This window comes from Mizuhopecten yessoensis, unplaced genomic scaffold (assembly GCF_002113885.1).
Source record: "Mizuhopecten yessoensis strain PY_sf001 unplaced genomic scaffold, ASM211388v2 scaffold716353, whole genome shotgun sequence".
NCBI classification, from domain to species: domain Eukaryota; kingdom Metazoa; phylum Mollusca; class Bivalvia; order Pectinida; family Pectinidae; genus Mizuhopecten; species Mizuhopecten yessoensis.
This window is the reverse complement of record NW_018480074.1, coordinates 386,175-409,918: the sequence shown is the minus strand read 5'-3', so window position 1 is coordinate 409,918 and position 23,744 is coordinate 386,175. Positions and strand designations below refer to the sequence as shown.

The window sequence follows — 23,744 nt, the reverse complement described above, 5'->3', positions numbered from 1 at the left end:
CAACATTTGTAGGTTTGATATCTAGTAATATTTGGGTGGGATAGAACTGATAAAATGTTTTTTTTTCAAAAATACATTGATCACAAAAAATGTCTCCCTGTCCCACCATAAATTATTTCTAGATTAACAGCTCTTACAAATGTTTGTTTTTATTCCATACTGTTAATTATCCTGATCAGTATGAAATAACATCTGATCATACATACATATTGTATGTTATTGATCGTAATGATTCAATTGCAAGCATAAATTTGAAGTATGTTTAATGTACTTTACAGTTGATCCATGTCAATGCAGACCCTAATGATCTTGAATAAGTTTCATCTATATTCAAATAAAAACCAATTAACAATTTTTTAGAACAGCCCTTTTTTTCCTTTTTAAACTTGAACAAAACAAATATTTACACATATTTACAATATGTCCATATTTACAATGTATGATCAAGGAATCAGATTTTACACAAGAAGTCCACCTAGACTGCTGTTTTTTCTGTAGTTTTCTTTTTCTTGCCTTTTTTGGCAGCTTCCTGTTTGTTTTTATCCAGATATACCTGCAGTTGAAACATTAAGTAATATGAAGGAAGATTGAGACTGAACTCTATAAAATGGATACGTCTAGGTTAATGTCAAATTATGAGAAATTACATTATTCTTTTGTTGGAAGTTATGATCAAATGACACCAAAACAAATTTTGAATGACTATTTGCAATTCCATTCTGTTATTTTTGAAAAGAATGTAATATCGTAGAATTCAAATGAAAAAGATTTGAATTTGTTTGATTCTGTATTATTACAGATAATTTTTTTCTGTTCATGACAACCTTTTCATGATTAGTTATTTGTAAGATCTAATACTCCCCATTAAATAACTCACCATAAGATCCTTGCTCATGTAAAACGGTTTGGTCACCCCATCGTTCATGTCACAATCTTCACAGAAACACAGGAAGATGGTGTCGATGGTCATCTGATAAGGAAAAAATATGGTGAGCAATCCATAGTCTCTGACTTTTGGTATCAAAAATATTAAAAGGGGCATAACTCTGTAAATACTAGAGCACAAGACCGGATTTTTGTGTGTGACACTTAACCATCTAGTGAGATACTGCCAACTGCATGCAGATTTTGATAACAGTAGCTGGCATAATTGTTTTATGGTGAATAAGGGTAATAAATCTGTTTAAGGGAGGCAATTCAATATTTGACACTCCATCCCAGGATACAACTCGGAAATCACATGCAAAATTTGGCAAATGTAGTTGAATGTATACAAGATACATCCAGACAATGTGATTAATGGTTAGAAATAGACCATAACTCTTAAAATTAATTATGACCCAAGACCTGATTTTGGTATGTGATGTTCAATCATCCCAAAAGGTACTAATAAAGGGTCAATATCTGTATGCTATGTTCGGTCATACCAAGAGATACTTGCAAAGGCTTCAAAGTTCATACAGCTATTCAGCAAATAACAAGTGGGCTATTGCAGGCAACCTATAAGTCGATCATAATGTAATAGTTTGTGAAATATGTGCACCATCCATCCAGTCAACATCTAAGTCAGCCTGAGCCAACTCCAAATGCATATCATCAACTGCTTCAATGACAATCAACACACCTGAAATTTGACAGCAATCCGGCTATCAGAACGTGTGTTTCATCTGGAAAGAATTTGTGGAGGAAAAGGTGAGAATACTAAAGGGGACCCTCAAATTTCCCGAGGTATAGGGAGCTAATAATATGAATCACTATGTCAAGAAAATTATAGGCCGGATCACCTGCACACTGTGTGGATAATCATGTTTCAAACCTAGGTAGGATGTTCACTCTACACCTCCAGAGTATATTCTGAATCAAGACATGTTCAGAATGTCTATGACAACAGTAAAGAGATGGTCTAGCAGTAGCATTTAAATAAAGTTTTAATAAATATTATCACTTACAAATGTAATTTTGATGATTCCTAAATCTTTTTCATTTTAAGAAACCCTGTCCAACTGAAGTCAAAACACTTAAGAATACCCCTGTGGTTTTGTATACATACTATTAATAGTAACTTAATTTCACTTTTGATATAACTGTAGTGTGACTTGATCAAAGTACTAACGTTGACAAGGTAGCACAGTTAACTAGGACGACAGTCTTAGTATGGAAGGTCAGGGGTCCGAATCTTGATCTGGCCTCATACATTTACACAATTATAACACTAGGGTGGATTCTTTTTCCTTTATTTCCTTTTGATCATTTTTTTTCTGCATGGTATAAGTCATAATCATGCCTGAAAAAAATTCAAAATGGTACAAAGATCCTTAACCAACTGCAACATTAGTGTTAGGCACTTATAACTGAAATCTAAAAATTGTGATGATTTGCATGAAAACGCATCTGTTTTCTGTTTCCAGAATACAACATATAGTACTTCAGAAGTTTCTATAACATATCATATTCATCTATCATATCATGAAAGGCATTTTTCCATACAATTTTCTATGAAAAATGAGAGCCATTAATTTATTACATATGAATTATTAGAACAAAATGATGTGAACAAGGACTTACCTCATAAACCAAGAGAAAGCAATGAGATATTGCAAAGGCAAATGCACAAGCTACCGATAAAGGAGCCCAGATATAGTTGATATCTTCTCGATTCTGATAATAAAGAATGAATCAAATTTAGTAAGTTAACCATGAGTGCTGCATAAAAAAAAAGTTCCCATCAAATGAAACATGTGCCGGTCATATATCAGATGTGAGGTTGTTTGTATGATGGAAATACATAAAATATTATTTTTGGGGGGGGGGGTTATTGATGTTAAAAGAGAAACCTGAGAGATAACCCCCATAACTAATCAACAGATCAGAGGAAAAATACATTGACATGGTTTCTATTTCACACACTTACTCAGGTCGTGAAATTTGCATAAATAAACCTATGTACAATAGAGGTGCTATGCAGTGTTTTAATATGATAAAACCAACGAGAATAATTATTGCATGGCAATCTATAGTCCCTCACCAGTACGCTGAAACCTGCTACAAAATAAGACAAAATTCCAATGATTGTGATCAGAGATCAAAATAACGACCACAATGACTCGCTTTTGGTACAGTTAATGACATACATCTCAGGAAGTCAAATTTGGGTACACCAGAAGAAAATGTATAGAAGATAAACTTTAAACAAACTTTTTCAATGTCTGAGGTCAGCGGTCAAAGCATATAATCATATCAGTGACCTAATTTTGTAAAATGCACTCCACCATCATAAGACATACCTGCATACTGAATTTGGTTAATCCTGGTGCAACAGCATAGGAGATATGTGCCCTGGACACAATTTTCAAAGGGTAAGATCAAAATTCAAAGTGTAGTCAACAGTGACCTAATTCTCATACTTTGCACTCAAGCATCCCAAGATGTGCCTGCATACCAAATCTGGCTATTTCAGGTGAAACAGTAAAGAAGAAATGCCTGGGACAAACTTTTCAATGGTTGAGGTCAAAAGGCACATCTAAGGCCAAAGTGCCAACCTCTTGTCCTCTGCCATCCCATAACACACTTGCATTCCATATCTGGTTACTTCAAGTAAAATGGTATAGAAGTTATGCCCATGGAATTTGTTTTTAAAGGTTGGGGTCAAAAGTCAACCCCTAGGTCAAAGTGACCTACTTCTGTACTCTGTCATCCCAAGATGTACTTGCATACCCAATCTGGTTACTCCAGGTGAGTTAGTATAGAAGATCTGCCCCAACAAACTTTTTCAAAGGTTGAGGTCAAAGGTCAAACCATTGGTCACAGTGACCTAATCTTTGTACTCTGCACAATGCCATCCCTAGATGAATTTGCATAAAAAAATGGTTACTTTAGGTGAAACAGTATAAAGGATATGCCCCAGACAAACTCTTCATATGGACGGAAATCTGTTCCCGAGGGGACTAATATTTGTTTTAACCAGAGAGCTAAAAATAGAAATTTGGTTATGTACAGCTATGTCTTTTATGAAATAGGAAGTCGGTACTGTAGAGATAACTACTTGAGTAGATTTTTATTTATTGGCTGTATTATAGGATCTGCTTTACCTTAAGGAACTCATTTCCAGCAACAGCTACGATACACACACAACAAATCTTTCCAAGGAAGAGAACAAAGTCGCCAATGGAGTTGATGGCTGCCACACGCAAGGCGTTTGCTAGGAGTACCATGATGGCTTTCCGTGCAGATGTACAAAAACTGTACCCATAGATAGCTGTGGAAACGAGAGTACTCTACATGTAAAATCAATCTGATGTACATATAACTTACAACCAATGGTAAAAAACTAATTTAACTTAAAACTTTTTTACTATATGCCACAGTATAAGCTAACCAGTCCTCTGGACCAGGTGAGCTATACAACACTAATGCAAATATTGCAGCATTTTAGAACTTTCAAAAGTGATTTTTTTATTACATCTCTATTTGTTTTATTTGATAACTCATAGCAAACCTTTAATATTTAAACTTTACCTATTTCAATGTATGCATTTCTGTTGAGGAAGGCAATGCACTTCTCAAAGCACCAGAGACAGCATTGCAACATTTTCATTAAGAATTCTGCCACTTTTCCTACTTTGCCTTTCAGCCTGAAGAAAAGCACCATCAAGCACCATAATGTTCAATATCTTGAAACAAATGTTATAAAAATGTAATATTCAAAAGCTATGAATGTAGGAGAATAAATTTAACCTATAGGCTATCGGTATATGTCAAATATCAGAAAATATGTAACAGTATGAAAACTTGATATCATACAGCCATTTTTAGCTCACCTGGCACGAAGTTAAAAACTTTAAACAATTTCTTCTGAATAACCAAAAGGCTCAGGATGTTGATATTAAGTCAGTAGCATATGCTGGGATCAAGGACTACTATGTTTGTTAAAGTGAATGACTTTGACTTATATTCAAGGTCAAAGGGGTCAAATTTGTTTAAAATCTTTAAAGGACCTCTTCTGAATAACCGTAGGTCCCAGGATGTTGGTCCTTTGCAAGTTGCATCCTGAGATGAAAGGCTTTACAATGTGTTCAACATAATGACTTTGCTCGACTTTCAATCACAGGGGTGAAATGTTTTTTAAAAAATTAACAGGCTCTTTTGAATGAGTTTTAATCATAAATACTGATATTTTTCCTGTAGCTTTATTTTAGATCACTTTTAAGGTTACAAGTGTGAGATTTATACCAGGTGAGCGATGCAGGCCCATTGGGCCTCTTGTTCAAAATTACTATTTGTTATGTAAATATATATTTGGGTCATTTCATGCTCAGTCAACAAAAATGTGTATTCCCTTATGCTTTACAATTGCCTTGTACATGTATGTATATATTTGACCTAGAGGTGAATGTCACAGTGACCTAAAAATAGTGCAATGCACTCCTTTTGTGGATGATGCTGATATTATTCAAGTTTCATCAAAATGGATTTCAACTTTTAAAATGTACATTCAAGACAAGACTTCACCAGAAATATTACATCTATTTGACCTAGAGGTAAAGATCATTGTAACCCGATCTAATGTACATCTTGTTTGGCTGATGCAGGTATTCTTCAGGTTTCTTCAAAATATCTTTTACAGGTTTAAATGAGGCCAAGAAAAAGATTTCTATTGAATTTTCACCTCGAAGTCAAAGTCACAATGATCCAATTCCTGCACACTGCACACTTTGTTGGGTTGATGGAGGTATACTTAAGTTCCATCAATTACATCTTTTACGGTGTATACATTACGGCCCAGACAATATTATATTATAACAACTAGAAACATCAACATTAATTCAATAATCTTACTTTCGTTGTATAAATCCCAGAATGACTCGAAGTAATCTCACTAGGGCAATTATAAATGATCCAAATGCAACAGATCCCAGGTGGTATCTGTGGATGTGAAAGAAGAATATGATTACTGTTATTGATGAAATATCTCTGAATGCATGAAAGACACGTCAGCATTGAATATTTTATGTATTACAGGTGACATAAGATACAGCAGTATATGGGGAGAGCTTACCTTATGAGACGTTTTGTTGACATACATATTGGCATACCGAGCTTGTTTTTGTTTCTGAAAATAAAACAAAATAAAAATTGTACTGCAAGTTAAATAAACATTATAAGAAACATGTTACTGTCATTCTTAAAAGAAAAATATATAACTGCATGTACGATGAAAACTAGAAATGTATGTCTCTGCCTGGCAAGTACCATGCAATCCATGTGTTAATGCCTGTAAACATGTGAGAAGGAACCCAATAATATGGCCTTGACCTACTTTCAAGGATTCCTCAAAAACCAACGAGAAGTCATCCTGTGAAATTACAAAGTTCTAAGTAAAAAGATGCAACTGACAGTTACCACAACCACCTTTAAATGGTTTTCATGACCTCTGTCCTTTTGCTCACAAACATTAGGATTTCTCTCAACCCAGAGACTTTAAAGTTCCAGAAAAAAAGATAATGCAGAACATTTGACCACGAGACCTGGACCTTTGACCTAAGATTTGATAGGCTTCCTACTCGACCCATAGGTCATCCTGTAAAGTTTGATGAATGCAGCAGGATATAAAACACAAGTCATGGTCTAGAAACCGATTGGGGGTTAAACATAGAGGTTGATTCTGGTAAACCTTTCTGAGATTTTGTTTTCCAGAGCATAAAGCTTCATCTGGAGAGATTTATAATAACAAGAGTACTATGATAGTACATGTATACACCTGCTGCTTTCAACTATTGTGTATTTTTTACCTGCTAGTGTATGACATTGACATTCATATGACATACAAAACACAAGTATGTAGACCTTACAATACTCTGTCATCCACAAATCAGTGCAGAATACTTATTAATTCTGTATACAATTTTCTCTACTTCAAACATTGCCAATGTCTTTTTTTATGTTTGAAATAAAAACTGATTACAATTTGATTAAATAGTTAAGTCATTGTGTGGAAACAAAGTTAACAGACTGATGGAGGCCATACCATAACTTGTCCCATTAAAAATTTGACAAGCATTACAGAAAAGTCAATTATCAGATAAACAGATTTTCTTGTGTTTAATGTACAAATATTCCAAATCTCACCAACTCATAGGAGTAAATTTGGTTCTAGTATGCTATCAACTCTTCAATAAGCAACATTTACTGAGTGCTCACTTCAGGTGGCACAGTGCATGTATCGGAGTAACTCTTAGAAATAAAAGATGATGACAAACTAACACATATGAATGAATGTTTAGTATTTTTCACGACAAATCTTCTGAACTTTTTCTATAAAGGTTTAACCTACCGAGTGAAGAACCAAATAGAAACAGCCCCTGCAATCACAATGTCCTGGCAGGCTATCACAAATGCTGATGTCCAGAGCAAACCAAACAAGTGGTACCATCGCACATACTTAATTAAAAACAAAGGGACTGGTATCAATGCAATTTCCTTAGTTTGATCTTTTCAAATAAATAGACATCACCCTTAATTATTTATCAGCTTACAAACAAAACATTTTTATAGGATTATAATATATATAAATGTATTTTGAGGAAAGTTGACAGTAGTGGAATCCATAAATAAATAAAATAAATATACAACATTTGATATAGCGCCCTATCCAGTTAACATAAGCCACTCTAAAGCGCTTTAGAGAGTGCTTTAATCCATGACATTAATATGAATTTTAATTATTTTTTTATTTATTTCTTTAAATGTCGTTCTTTTTCAACAGCATATATTTTAAGCTTACGTTTACCAGGTAATATTCAGAGAGCTGAATCAAATCAATGTCAGTGCAAAATTACCTACACTACTACCTCAATTGGAAATTGAACTGAATACATGAATATCTTTTGAAAAAAAGGTGACATAACACATTTTAGGTCATCATGCAATTTGCTTTCCTAAAATATGATATATCCAGATATCAGCAGTGCCAACATGTATTTATACAAACAAGGCAATGTATTACAACCAATCCATAGTCCTTCATCACAGGACAAATTTTGATGTAAAACATTAACAAAGGGTCATAACTCCTTACAAAGTAGGGAGCAAGACCTTGTATTTCATAAATGTGTCAGCCTGCCAATTCAAGAAGTACCCACATTCAAAATTTGGCAATTGCAATTCACCAAGTATATGAGACGTACTCAAGACGAATTAAAGTGGGACACAGTAAATGTGACACATTTGAGCAAAAGGCCCAAGTTCATTTAATAAAACTCTATCATCTTAAGAATTACATGCATACACATTTGGCAACTGAAGGTGACAATAAACAAGAAATGCCATGGACAAAGTAACTCATGGATTGACAGACTGACTGATGGACAGAATGCAAACTTAGAATCTGTCATTAATTTGAATAAACCTGACAGTCATTCATCTCAGCAATCTATCAACCAACTACATGTATCATTTTTCTAGGCTTCATGGTTCAACTTAAAAAATAAAGTTTGGAGATTTTAACCCATTTGACCCAAGTGATGTTGAATGTTGGTCAAGGTAATTCATTTTAACAAACTTGATATATGCATCAGGTCAAAATCATGACTCTAGGCCTCAGTGCTGATGGTTCATTGACATTCAGCTGTTGTTACATTGTAACATTCTCGCCTTGTAAGAAGTGCCTGTAAGCTTATACCAGGGTTCAGTATCCAGCTACACCTACTAAACACCAGGAAACTTTCACTCAAATGTGCACCCTTTGCCAAGGAAATAATTTTTTACATGTCGTTAATTTCGCCCTTCACATCTATTTACTATGTGTAACAGGATAGAGTAGTGCGTTTCTACAAGGGATCAAACCCTTGATCCCATACTTCCTAGTCGGACGCTCTACCACTTAGCTAAAGGGAAATTCCCTCTAGCGTGAAGCTAGAAGTTCACCGTTATCCTAGTTAGTACAACACTATGTATTTAGGCCTCGATGCTGATGGTTTAATCAAATTTTATGAAGTTGTTGTTACATTGTAACATGCTCACCTATATAAGTTGTTTACTTATATCCACTGTAATGATAAATTCACAATCATTATGGATGGTGAACAAATTTACCCCAAAGTTAGTGTTTTCTGTAACAGACTTCTTCTAATGTCAAGCTTTGCATGCAGCTTATTGGGGCAAGGGCTATCAAAATTGACATCACCTTAAATGACCCACATTCAAGGCATGATTCAAATGGGTCAAAACCTTCAAAGAGACTTTTTTCCTTTCTCAAGAACCCCAAGGCTTGCAGTCATAATGAATCTATTCCCTTTGGCTAGCCTTGCTGGAATGAAGAACAATAAATGACCTTGACCCATAAGGTTGCATCAGTTAAATGTGTAAATGCAATGATAACTGCAAACTATGTAAACATAAATATGAAATTCAAACTCATTAATAATATTAAAACAACAAATGCTAAACATTCTCTTGGTTTACATAAAACAAACTAACTTGGTGAATTAATTGTTGTTGATCAGATTACAATTTGGTAAGACATTCCTAAAATATTTGGAGGTGCCACAAATGGAGGGTTTTTCTTTTTTTCGTATACGGGTTCTGGCAGAACTTGTGCTTTTACAAATCCAGTTGCATGATTTAGAGTTGAATACTGTGTATATATATATATATAATGGACATTCCAACCTGGATTACAAACAAATATGTATATATATAGTGTGTGTCATCATATGGTCAGCAAGACAGATATGTTGAATATGATTTAGAAACAACTATGTAAAGATAAATGATTGCTGCATGGTGATAAGAACATACTCTCATTTGAAGTAAAAATAGGTTCTGGGTCAAAATATTGGTCATGAAACCCAATGAATGCATGTTGAGATTGAAAGAAATTATTAACCTTCCTCCACTGACTTCACTTGGATCAAACTTCAAGATCATCCTTATTTCTAATAATTAGTAAGATCTCTTGGACCTCAAATGTGAAATACATTGCAGGCAAAAAGGTGCCTAACTAAAGTTGATTCAATAAACATGTAACTTATCTAATGTTTATGGACTTACATTCCAATGTTCCTCAAACTGGAAGTCAACTGTGCTATTGGTGGTGTCCACTACTGGTAAACCTATCAGCAGTGGATTGTTAAAGTTTTAAACCATGAAATAAAGCTCTGGCAGATACATCTATCTTGTATCCTATCTAGATCCTTTGAATAAAAAACGTTCTTTTACGTCAAACAAAGGTATTATAGTAAAAAAAAGCACCTGTTTTTGGTAAACATAGGTAAAGTATATATCTAATAGTAAATTTGAAAACAACTGTATCGCTGTGTGTTAGTTTGTTATGTGTAGGTTTACTGATTAATTAAAGTCAATATTGATGATTCAAAAAGTATCTACATATGGAGTTAGTATTTCATTTTTTGTTGTTTTTTCAATGTACTGTTTTTTGGAAGAATTCCAATTTCCATGACAAGGTGAACTTGGCTCCAGCACAAATGATGATCATTACGCTTCCAATGAGACTTGCATGCAGTTCCCAGTTACTCAGTAGGCAATTCTGTCCCGATACATTTGGTAAACCTTGGATTTCAACGACTGAAACAGGGTGGGCGACTCACCTGAAGTTTCTATGTAGGCAGCAACAGCAGCCAAGCCTGCAACCAACCCCAATAAGGCCAGCAGTGTCTGGAATAATCAAGGAGATGTATTGTGACTTAAGTTATCAAAGGAATATTATAATACTGATATAGACATGATCACACCAAGTAAGGCTCTGATAGCCGCTCCCAAACCGACATTGAGAAACAAAGGGAACCATTACTTATACCATAAAAGCCACTTCCTAACAACAATGTACTGATCCCAGTCTGGACCAAGATAAATATTTAAAATTTACCATAACCCATTAACAGTCAAGGGGATGGATAAAGGCAAAAACTCTACCAATATAGAATGTTTAAAAAGAATATAAGAAACATCTTATCGATAGTTGTAAATTAAGCGTCTCTTTTAAATTAGGGGACAACTTAACATCCAGTGTTCTGATGTTGATTTGTTGTGATATTTTTAAATGTGCTTGCAAGAAACTGACCTGTCATGTTTTCTTGAAATGGTCAAATGTTTTTATTATACTTGTCAGAGTTGATGAGATGGCCCGTTATTAGCTAAATCAAAACTTAATACATGCGTCTGTTTAAACTAGAACTGTAAGCCAAAGGCTGACTAAGGCAAAGCCTTGCAAAGCAATATAGTGTCCCACCAGTAATGATTTCTTTATTGGCTGAGCTGTACACTTATTTAAGTATACAGGTCACTCACATATTTCCTGTGCTCCCTCTCAATGCCAAAACATACAGTGTACTTGCAAAATAAATGTTATTAGCCCAGATGAACAAGTTTTTCTGAAATCGTCCTTGTGGTTAAGGAAGAGATATCAGGACAAGGAATTTTAACAAAGAGCCATAACTTCTTAAAGGTCAGAATGAAAAAAATACTACTTGGATGCACAACATCAAGAGGCAGTTGCCATATCTGTAAACTTTCTTTAAAATTGGCCTAATAGATTAGAAGAAGTTGTCAGGACAAGGATTTTTCAACAAAGGGGCAAAAAACCCATCAAAAAGGGTTGGAAAAAAACACCTGGATGCACAACTTTAGGTGGTAGTTATGATATCTGAAAAGCTCTGTTGAAATTGGGAGCGTAAAGTGTTGGAGGAATTGTCTGAAGAAGAATTTTTCAACAAAGGGCCATTACTCCGTAAAAAAGGGTCAGACTCAGACTGAAAAAAATAATACCTAGATGCACAACATCACTTTTGTACTTATCATATCTGAAAACTTTCATTGAAATTGGTCAAGTAATTTTGGAGAAGTTGTGCCTGCAATCATTTTTCAACAATGGGCAATAACTCCGTAAAAAGGGTCAGAACAAAATTTGTTATACCTGGTTGCACAATTTCAGGTGATAGTTATCACATCTGAAAACTTTCTTGAAATTGGCCCCATAGTTTTGGAGGAGTTGTACGGACAAAAATACCTGGATGTTCAACTTCAGGTGGTAGTTATCATATCTGGAAAGTTGCGTTGAATCCATCCATAACTTTAGAAGGAGTTGTCTGGACAAAAAGTTTCAGGATTTTTTTAACAAAGGGCCATAACTTCGTACAAAAGGGTCAGAACGAAAAAATGATACCTGGATGCACAACTTAGGTGGTAGTTATCATATCTGGAAAGTTCCGTTGAATCTATCCATAACTTTAGAAGGAGTTGTCTGGACAAAAAGTTTCAGGATTTTTTTTAACAAAGGACCATAACTTCGTACAAAAGGGTCAGAACGAAAAAAATGATACCTGGATGCACAACTTAGGTGGTAGTTATCATATCTGGAAAGTTTCGTTGAAATTGGTCCATTTCTTTAGTTGTGCTGACAAACTTTTTCTACGGAGGGAAGGACAGAAAAGCTGATTCCAGTAAACCCCCCCTTAACTTCGTTGCAGGGGGTATAATTAAATTGTGACCAGTCTACCACTCTTAGTCTATCTTTTATAGTCTACCCTGTATGGAAGAGTATCTGTTCCAGATTCCGAACAACACTTCTAATGGAAGCTACTGTACCCCATTGGAACCCTTAATTCATCTAACCCTTCAACAGTTTAAACATGTGACCTCTAAGAGATGTGTGGACCACCAAAATAACACATGGGTTATACGCATGGCATTCAAAAACTGAAATTATTTTCACTTAGTTTGAACAATGCCATCCGAAACAACATTATAGCACTCCGTGTTTAGCGACAGTAAAAACCTACATTGTTTCAATTTTTAATTTCCAACAGTTGGACATTGAGAAGACAATAGGAAACAATACTTGTCATTGACACCTTACCCACAGTGGCTGGAGAAGCAGTAATGGCATCGCTCTGATAGCTTTCCCAGCTTCTTCAAACAGCTGCACAACCTTTCAGGCAGAAAAACGTCCATCTTTATGTTTGATCTCAATTTGGCAAGATCAATATCAAACACATGTTGAGGGATATAGACATTCATTCCTGGTGATCACCTTATCACATTTCTGCACATGCTTTGTTTTCAAAATTCTCTGCTAATTTTATATGACCAATAGTTGAATCACAATGTTTAACACTTTCACAAAGTTAATCTTAAACCCTTTATCAACTTATTTAGATATGTGTAGCTTAGAGATAGTTTCTCGAGATCTTGCTCACTTCGAATGCAGCAAGTACAAGATACACATGAGTGATCCAGCATTTTTCTGGTGTCGATGCTTAAAATAAAAGAGTTTCTTTTAATGGAAGGGTTACAAAAGAGATCGTAACTCACCAATGCAATTCTGTTCCTCATAATAAATAAGAGCAGCAAAACAATCACCTGCATGAAAAGATGAAGCATCAGTGGCGAAATAAAACTGAACATGACACTCAAAGTATACTTTACAGTTAAGTTCAAATAAACATGTAAATACTGTTTATCATGATGACCAGGTATTTTTAATTCATTGCCATATATATATATATATATACCAACATGCTGCCTTCAACACACATGCATGCATACATAATACACATAGAGGCACCTCCTTAAGGATCCTCGTCCCAGCCAGAGCAAAACACTAAAGAATTCCATTGTCGTTTTTCAGTGTTAGGAGTCACCTGCCCCTGATTACCATGTCGACAATGTTGTTATCTTCCCTTGAATAGATTTCGTTTGAATAACATTTCGACTACAGAGTTGTGTCCCTTGCATTGAAAATCTCCAATCGCGAAAGTGTGGGTAAAAAAAGCTGTCGTATCAATGTAAACAACGTCGTGGCAGTGATGGCCGACATGCAAACCCGACGTAAAATCGGCTGTTTTAAATGTAAACTAAACGCATTCACTGACAATAATAACAACGATGTCCAATATCAACTGCAAGACCATGACTATGCGACGAAACAAAGTGACACTCGTTCACACATTGAAGAGACGCTGGCTACTGAGGCCCCTATACTAAGCTTACTGGAAATTTTACTGATGAGCCGACACTGACGTCCGATGAGGATCCCTCCAGTACTAGTGATCACGAATACGTCAATAACCTTTTAACCTGGTTGCAGGGTAGACGAGTGGTCGAACTCGCGATGCTATCTGAATATATGGACCAGAAAGGTTGTAAGGAATGCGGTACTAGGCTACGGTTGTGCAATACCCGACAGGAAAGATATTTTAGCCTAAGTAGTATTTTATACATCACAATAGTCAGGATTATATTCTATATTTGTTATGACATGTATATACCCCATAGGCCTATATTTCAAGTTCATTTTTTTTATTACATACAACAGTGTTATTTTTACAATGTGATATTTTTATACCACAATATCGTATGTTGTTATTTGTACATAATGTAAAAGTTTATTATTTTTTTGTTCAGAATGTAAAAGTTTATTATTGTTGTATATAGCGTGATTTTTTTATATCACAACATGGTATGTTATTTGCTTATTATGTAGAAATTTATTATTGTTGTGTTAAGTATGTGAAACTTTGTTATTGTTGTTCATTGTGACATTTTTGCTATGACACAGTAAAGTACATTGTTTGTTATAATGTTATTCATACACAATGTGCAGTTTTGTTTTATATTGGTTATTTGAAGTAACTTTAATGGTTGGTAATGCCTACTGTATTATATTCGTATATAAAAAGTGCTATATTGTATGTTGTAAATTGTATATATGACTTTTTGGGATTTATCATTATTATCGTTACAAATGTAAGAGTTGTCTCTCTTTTTTGTTTAGTTTGTATCTTTATAATTTTTTGTATAAGTAGGTCTGCAAGATATTTATTTTTTGTCACCTATATTTTCTTTTTGTTGTCCTAAACATGTTGCATTGGCACTCAGATTGATTTTTTTTGTTTATATTTTTTGATTTTTTGATTTTTTTTGACAGTACATTAAACATAACACATCATATTTCAGTCTGACATTCTTAATTTTCACACAAGTTTTTTGTTTGTCTTGACATTTTATTTAAGAATTTATATTATTTCATCGATTTGGTTACCAATGCAGAAAAACAATTATTTTCTTTATAAGTTTGAAACATGATACATAGATTAATATTGTATGCATTGAAGTTGAGAAGCAAACAAATACAAAAAAAAAGAAAAAAAAACCAGTTTGACTATTTTCACATGCTGAAACCAGGATATTAGGTGTTATGTACCATTGTACTGTTTTAGAAGAAGATATAGGAAAGAAAAGACTTATGTAATATCCTACCTCAAAATATTGGAGATCTGACTCATTATAACTTAAGAAATTCTCAGCAATTACGGGAGCAATGGTATAGACTCCAAACTATGCGCAACTCTTTCTTTCCTTCAACTGTTGATCTTTGGAATAATTTAGACACAACCATAAGACACTCTCAAACTCTGAACTCGTTCAAATCAAATATACAGTTGAATAATGTAATAACTAATGGTAATCCATGCTTTCTCAATTTTGGTCCGCGTAGGCCAAATATTCTTCATTGTAGATTAAGAAACAGAGCAAGTACTCTCAATTATGATCTTTTTAGAGCTAATATCACTTTTTCAGCACAATGTGAATGTGGACACACGTGCGAGGACTCANTGTTAATATGTTTACATAATTTTGAATAAACTAGAACACTGACAGGTCAGTAAGGGCCCCGTCTTGTGGCAATATATCCCCCATAATCATCAAGAAGCAATCTGCCCATATAGCTGAGCTTGACGTTTGACATTTGGACTTCAAAAAGAATCGCAAGGAAGCAAAATATACATTTTACATGTTCTATGATGTGAGTCTTGTTTCCTTCCACCTCCATATTTGCTGGGCTAACAGAAATGTAAATACCGGTGCGATACTCATTTGTTAGCTTTGATTTGTTTTATTTCACCTTTACTACCTCCTACATCAAGAGCCAGGGTCAAAGTCAGAGATCCACTTTGTCTTTGACCTTTGGACCCAAATTACATTGACCATTAACCCAGTGACCCTGATTTCCGGTCAGTTGACTTATTCTTTAATTCTGACCAACTTTGCTTCTTAATATCATAACAAAATGTTCATCAGTAAAAAATACAAAACTTGACCTTGACCCTTTGGACCCCGTAACCTGGACCTAAGGTCAGTAGACCCTGTGCTAAGTTCTGAACAACATTGCTTCATAATGTCATAACAAAATGTTCATCAGGGAAAAGGTACATAATTTAATCTTCACCTTTGACCCAGTGACCTTGACCTATGGTCAATTGACTCATTGTTTAATTCTGAGCAACATTACTTCAAAGTGTCATAGCGAAATGTTCACCAGTGGAAAGATACAGAATTTAACCTTGACCTTTGACCCAATGACCTTGACCTTTGATCAGTTGACTCCTTGATTAATTCTGATCAACTTTGCTTCATCATGTCATAACAAAATGTTCATCAGTGAAAATATGCCAAAGTTGACCTTGACCTTTGAATATAATGACCTTGACGTTTGACCTCAACTTTTTACCTCAGTGTGTCTCTTTGTTTATTTCTGAACAACTTTGCTTCATAATGTCATAGTGAAATGTTCACCAGTGAAAAGCTACAAAATTTGACCTTGACCCCTGACCCAATGACCTTGACCTTTGGTAAGTTGACTCCTTGTTTAATTCTGATCAACTTTGCTTCATAATGTCATAACAAAATGTTCATCAGTGAAAAGATGTAAAATTTGACATTGACCTTTGAACCTCATGACCTTGACCTTTGACCTTGACTTTTTTCCTCAATGTGTATTTTTGTGAACTGAACATCTTGACCAAGTTTCATGTCCATCGGTCAATAAATACTAAAGTTATCAGCCAGGAACAAAATTAGTGGACGGACAGACAGACAGACAGACAGACAGACAGACAGTGATTACTATAAATAATTGATCTGGCTGGTGTGGAGGAAGGGCTTTGAGAACACGGAACGGTTACGAGTGGACCTACAGAATACAGCTTTATGGAATGTGATGGACACAGTTTATGAAAGTGTTGATTGATGTTTTTCCAGCCAGTCAGATTACTGTTAACCAAATATTGTTTTAAACATTTACATGTGTTTGTATATTATATATATATTTAGGGGATAATTCTACCTATCTTTTACCCGTCTTCTTTTTGCTTTCCTTCCCTCACTGTTTCTACTATATGATTGGATAAAGTTAATTCACTGCTGTCCATTATGTATTATACAACATGATGTATTAAGGAGAGGGCGTTACTAAGTTGGCAAAACTTGTGCTCAATCCTAATTGTCCTTATTTACGACAATAAAATTATGTTGAAAAAAAAAAAAGAAAAAAAAAAGAGTAATAAAGAGAGAGAGGGACAAGAAAGAAAAGGAAGGTTGGAGAGGTGTCGAAGGATTTGAAAAAGGGCTTATTGTTCAATATTGTGTAAATTTTTGTACAAAGGCTACTTTTAACAGGAATTACATTGGTACTATATTATTATAATTAATTTACATTTCAGTTATATGGCCTGCAGTAATCTTTCCCATTTTTTCCATTCCCTTTTAAAATTAGTGAGATTTTATTGATTCATGTAACGGGCATTTTTGTTTGTTTTAGTATTACTGTTAGAAAATTACTCAGTTTTTTTGTGTTTTGTTCATCAGTATTGACATTGTTATTATTTTTTATGTGTTTAATTTCTAATAAACCATTGTTGCATCAAATATAATTTATTTTGTTTCATTTTGTTCCATTGAAAAACAAAATCAAAATTTAATAACATCCAAAAAAATCTGAAGAAACTACCGCAAGGTATGGGTTCACAAATGATTTGGTTATGCAAAGCGATGCGCATAGATAAAAAAACAATGCCTCATTACATTTTTAGGTGGAGGGAGGGGGATCCTTAACTGTCCTTTGCTGTTACTATGGAGCTAAAAATTGATGAAAAGGTATTTTCCACATAGCTGAGAGGACAGATATCTCTGAGAGGACAGATGACCTGTATGCACCATTGAAATGAGAAATGGCAAAAATTATTTAAATCTCAGCTTTTGGAGGATTTTGGAGCCTTTTGTTATATGTAAAGCACACACTTTATTGGAGAAAATGAGTGAGAGTACTTCTGTCCTACCGTGATTGCAGAGGATATACAGGAGTATATGAGCCAGGTCTGTACTTTCTCTGAGGCTGCCTCTGTCTGCTCATCTGTAGTTAGTGCATTATAATCCGTGTACCAGCCATAGTAGGAATACCTGTATATAAACAGATCTAAAGAGATCTTATGTCTGTTAATTTCTTTATTACTTGATATCTTTATATCATAACCTAATTTCAATTTGATATGCAGTGTAAGTAACTAGCTGTTTTAAAGTTGGCAAAGTATGACATTTTTTTTTGCTTCAAGTACATGTATTTGGAATCTCTTACAACTTTTTTCTTCAACTGGATATGGGAACAGCATCAACAAACACTGATTTTGTCCTCAGACATTCACACATCTCAGAAGAAATGATAATTTATATGTGAAAAGTTTAAGTTTAAATTATTGCAACTTGTTAACCAGCTTTTACCAAATTTTCCTTTCAAATAAAGAGTATGAAATAATGATGTGTCATGACTTTCTATATCTTAATCTCTATAGTTCCTTTAAAATTAGCATTTTATAAAATTGTACCAAGAGTAGGCTGTGAGACCCAGAGTGAAGGCACACACAGCAATGACCATCACCCAGATGATTATAGCTGCAAGGAGCCACATCATCAGCACAATCAACAGGGATGCAGCTGTGGGAGAAAGAGGTTATAGAAAAATAATTCAATACAGAGCTTGATTCAGCCATTAGCCAATACCAGTTAATACTATAGTTTTATTTTTGATGGACCACTTAATTTTACCAAATTTCAAGCCACTTTTTAGAACACTTAGCTAGGTAAAGCATCGGCTAAAATGCAGGAATTTTATATTAAAAACTTATTTTTCAATTTCATAAAAAAACTTCATTTGACACCACTGCAGTTTAATACCATTAGAGCTAATTGATTTATGGTTTGTAATGCATACTGGCATGTTGTTGTTATTTTTTGACAGGAAGATGTTTTACTTCGACCAGATGTATTTTGCGTTAACGGTAACAAAATTGATTTTTTGAAGAGTTGATGGATGAACTGCATGGTCACTGTCAGCACAAAAAAATGCCAGTTAATCACTAGAGTTAACAAGACAAGACTACTTATATGTTACATCTTGATTGGTAATGCATGAATTGATAAACCTTACCAAATGCTATTCCACACAAATAAAGGATTTCTTTCCAAGCTGTATTCAAATCAGATAGGATTTTCTGAAAAAGAAAACAAATTTCAAAATCGGAACCATATGTCAAAACATTTAAGTACTGTACTTTGGATTTTTTTTAAATCTAAAAGCAAGCTTGTACTTGAACCCAATATTTGAAACTGCATGTATACTCCTGAGGTAGACGAGTCACAGCTTTCACCTCAAATCCTTTTGGACAAATCTGAGTTCAAAAAGGACTTTCATGCAAACAGCATTATTTTGCATTACCTGAGGAATGCCATCTCCCAGACTGGCACTGCCCAGGATGTTGGTAAAGGACTTTGCCATCATAGCTGCTGTGTCAGCAATAGTATTTGGTACACAGCGATGAAAAAGGCTCACACTGTAACATTAATGGAATAACTTAACTGATATCAGTATAAAGTTCAAATTTTAAGTTTTAAAACTATTCCTTAATATTGGAACATAAAAATTATTTATATACCAGTAATAACAAAAGCAGGACTCCATGTAGCAAACAAAATCTATTACAAATCATAAAGGTTTGGCAGTTTGGAATCTTTTTTCCAAGAATCACTTTAGACAGTCTCATATATGTAATGATACATAGTAATTGGCAATTTGCTTGATGAAATCTTTTAAAAAATGACACTATTATTGACAATAATGTTAAGACCTTCATTTTTACTTTGAAATATTTGTTTAATTACCGTACTTGACTAATAAATCTGCGATCATTACATACTGGGGCGTTATGGGTAATGGCGGACATTTGTCGTGCACATCCTCATAGGAAGTGACATCATGACGACATAGGTTGTTTCCTGTTGTGTTATAGTAACTGTTGTAGTCTGAATCCAGGTTAAGCTGTTGATCAGGACAGCTCGCCACACAAGTCTTCAGGTAATTCTTCTCTGGCAATATAGGGCCGTTTGGGATGTAGCTTGCAAAATACATCTGGTCGAAGTAAAACATCTTCCTGTCAACAAATAACAACAAAATGCCAGACTGCATTACAAAACAATACCCTTTGTGTATGAAATGAGCTATTAGCTAGGCTGTAGTGCGTTATTTTTGGGCTATGACAAACAGATACATAACTTGTTTTAACAGTCAAAATAAAGAAAATTTACAAAAGAAAATCCATTTACCAGTTCTGATTAATTGGCCTCATTATTAAATGATTGATGCATCAGATTCACACCAAACATAACCTGAGACTTACCATTACTTCCATTCTGTGTGTGCATAACAAAATTGGCTGAAATTGAACCTAATTATGGCAGTTCTTACACAGAAATCAAAAATAACAGACTGACACTCCCAAACTAGTATCCTTCATTTTCCATAAAAAAATACAAACATCTGTAGCAGAGCTGGACTAGGTCAATTATGGTGAATAGAAAGCCGAGTCGGTCAGATCATCTTTCTAGAATTGCGAGATCCCAGATTCATATTTTTCGTCTTGTAAAAGTACTGGCAGTTGTCATTCCTATCTTGTTAACTAAATATATTTATGGGATTATGTTAAAAAATTGTGACAACTACCTGTGGTCTGGTGTGTGTTACAGACTATATTTATCACACTGTAAAACAATGTTTCAGGTAAGTTACCTACTTCATGTCTGTCATGTCCTTTCCAGAGAAACTGGCACTCTCAATGGGGGCATTGTTACGATTACAAGTGTTACCCCAGCTATCCACTCCATAGATAAGTCGGTAAGGGTCACCTTTGACTATCCCCAAGTACGCCACACCCGCCTATGACAGAAAACATATAATACTAAGAAAAGCGCAAGAATTACTTTAAAGTCAAACAACAATTTTAAATCATCTCTTTAACATTTTGTTGATAAAGTTTTTGATGTCCTTTCTAGTTATGTATAGTATCAATGTAGTATATGTTTTGAGTGAAATATATATAAAACAGAAGATAACCTAATACATATATACAAATCATACAATAGGATAAATAATGGATGCAGGCATACACTCTGCCTCTATATCCATAGAAAATATTATTCATTATGAAATAATTATTAAATCATAATGAACTATCTACATGTATTAAATTAGTGATTATCAAATATAAACAAATATATAAGATATGGCTTACTGCACATTTGTAAGGTACTAATTTCAATACATGCATTTGTTAAAGCTTAGGTAATTGTAAGTTATCATAAAATACTAACAATTAAAAGAAATGAAGGGAGATAACTCAACACAACTCTGAATGATGACATGTTGTCTTATATTTGTTCAAGATTGGCAGGCGCGTAGCTAGCCTCTTTACCATGTGTAAGCCTTGATATGGGGCTGCCAAAGGCAGCCCCCCCCCCACGAAGCGCGTAGCGCGAGCAGGGTGAGGGTACGGGAGTGGGTCTTCCCACTCCCGTAAGGGGGGTCTGGGGGGTCTCCCCCATGAAAATTTTGTTTTCTAGAATGTCTCAGGTGCCATTTCCCACGTCCTGATGTCTGAGATAATGATATGTTGTAAACTATAATATAGTTTTAAAAAAGGGGCCGGACTTGCCCCGGTCTCCCCTACACATGTATAATACATGTGTAGGGGGGCCCGGGGCAAACACGGCCCCTTTTCTTTTTTCAAGATGTTATGGAAGGCATGTACTATACTGTTGAACTGCATATTTATATATGTCATTTAGAAAAGAAATGTATTGTCTTTCATAAACTAATAACCAAATCGTAAACAAGACCATATTTTGGGAATTATTGGACTTTTTAGGTCGAGAGAGTTGGGGGCCGGACAAGCCCCGCCCTGAGGTAAATCCGGCCCCTATCAGGGCAAGTATGGCATGAAGGATAGAGAAGACAATTTACTAATAAGTGTATGGAATTTCATTCAATTTTGTTGGAAAATAAGTCCAGAACAAATCAGTGAATACAAAGAAAAAAATACTTAATTTTTGCAATGTAAAAATATTATTTTTGTGGTCAATTGGGTGACGTTATCAATAGTGACGTCACTTGGCACAATAACAGTTGCATTCGGGGTGGCCGAATGTGCCACGGCAAAAGGGGCCGAACGTGCCCCAAATTGATATTTCCATAAAAAATAAACATTGATTGTCTGTGTCAACTGTGCCATACTCGGAGTCGTTTGCGCCAGGCGTGTGTTTCTCAATTTACTCAATCGAGCAGTTTAGTTCCGCCTGGAACTGTCCATTAATGCAATGGACATTTCTAAACTTCGTACATTTTTGTACTTACTATTAACACTGTATCATATCTGAGGAATTACATATGTATACTATATAAGTATCAGCAAGAAAAAATAACGTCATGAAAACCTATACCTGTCAAAATCATGTGCAAGCCCGGGCTTATTGGCTTACATGGTAGCTACGCGCCTGATTGGGCTATAAAACTTGCATTTGTACTTCAATGAATGCTGTTGATATTAGTTACAGGAATGAAAGACAACTACAGATCTCACTTTAGATGTATTTTTTTCTTCTAAATACAACCAAAAACTTTTATAAAATGTAGGCCAAAGTTATAAGTTTCAACCACAGTGCTGTGCCTGTGGTATTCATCAGATTTTTTTTATGACAGATATTTGTCACCCTCATTTGACTGGTTCTGCCATTTAAAAGAGTGTATGGTTAATAAAAATAGATGATGAGGTCAGATCTGTATTTTTCCAACCTAATTATTTTGAAAACATAATTTAATTGTGTCCAGTACCATTCCGCACATAAATGCTATGAAGATGAGGAGAAAGATGACATCTCGACACTGTCTGTCCTTCAGAGGTCCATCATCCAAGCTTTCCTCACTAGCCTGTTGATAAGAAATATAAGAAATGTCAAAATAGGTCATCTTAATTTCGAGATATTGTTTAAATCTTTAAGCTATTGTAAATAATTGGCAGATTGGTGAGATTCAGACGCAGGTGGAGTGACAGACTAGCCTGACAACCAACTTATTCGAGCATCAAGAGCAGAAGAAACAAATATGTTCTGACTTTGGTCGTTACAGTACAGTAGGCATATCGGTCAAGTTCAACGCCAACTGAGCAAGTTATTCGGCGGGACATTTCAACTGGTAGAATTCGAAAATGTTTCTTCCAACAGATTAGAAATCAAACCATAAAAGAACACGTTTAAAAAGTCTTCGATTTTTGAAAGTCAACACAATAGTTTGACTCTGTACGCAACATATCATCACCTGTGGGGAAAACAACAGCAACAATATAGGGAAAATGTGTCGCAAAATTTACCTAACAAGGCTAGAGGCCTACAGCTCCGCTGTGAACATCGCTTTATGTTTAATGCTGCTCTAGGTGTTATCGCAAATCAAATTATTCAAAATTACCTTGAAAGGTCTAACCTTATTTTCCGCAGAAGTACAGCAACAGGCCATTTTTGTAAAATAAAATGCCGTCAGTAGGGCTTCCTCTCGGAAAACAAATATGGCGGAC

The 23,744-nt window shown here is 34.8% G+C and overlaps 1 protein-coding gene across 2 annotated transcripts; it reads right to left on the bottom strand.

The window, feature by feature from the left end:
* Window positions 1–24: 24 nt before the first annotated feature.
* On the bottom strand, window positions 25–23,744 carry LOC110443603 (choline transporter-like protein 1). Of its 2 annotated transcripts, none has more exons than XM_021487907.1 (20): window positions 23,639–23,744; window positions 23,009–23,104; window positions 20,916–21,058; window positions 20,043–20,276; window positions 19,565–19,679; window positions 19,277–19,340; window positions 18,675–18,783; window positions 18,132–18,252; window positions 13,327–13,374; window positions 12,872–12,943; window positions 10,605–10,671; window positions 10,048–10,109; window positions 7,331–7,437; window positions 6,056–6,109; window positions 5,836–5,922; window positions 4,516–4,631; window positions 4,089–4,255; window positions 2,566–2,658; window positions 878–970; window positions 25–553 (listed from the first exon to the last, which is right to left on the bottom strand). In XM_021487907.1, the coding sequence occupies exons 1-20, from the start codon at window positions 23,684–23,686 to the stop codon at window positions 476–478; spliced, it is 1,974 nt and encodes a 657-aa protein (XP_021343582.1). In that variant the 5' UTR covers window positions 23,687–23,744; the 3' UTR covers window positions 25–475. The 2 variants fall into 2 exon arrangements, with proteins under 2 accessions (XP_021343582.1, XP_021343583.1); XM_021487908.1 differs by having other exon boundaries at window positions 23,654–23,731.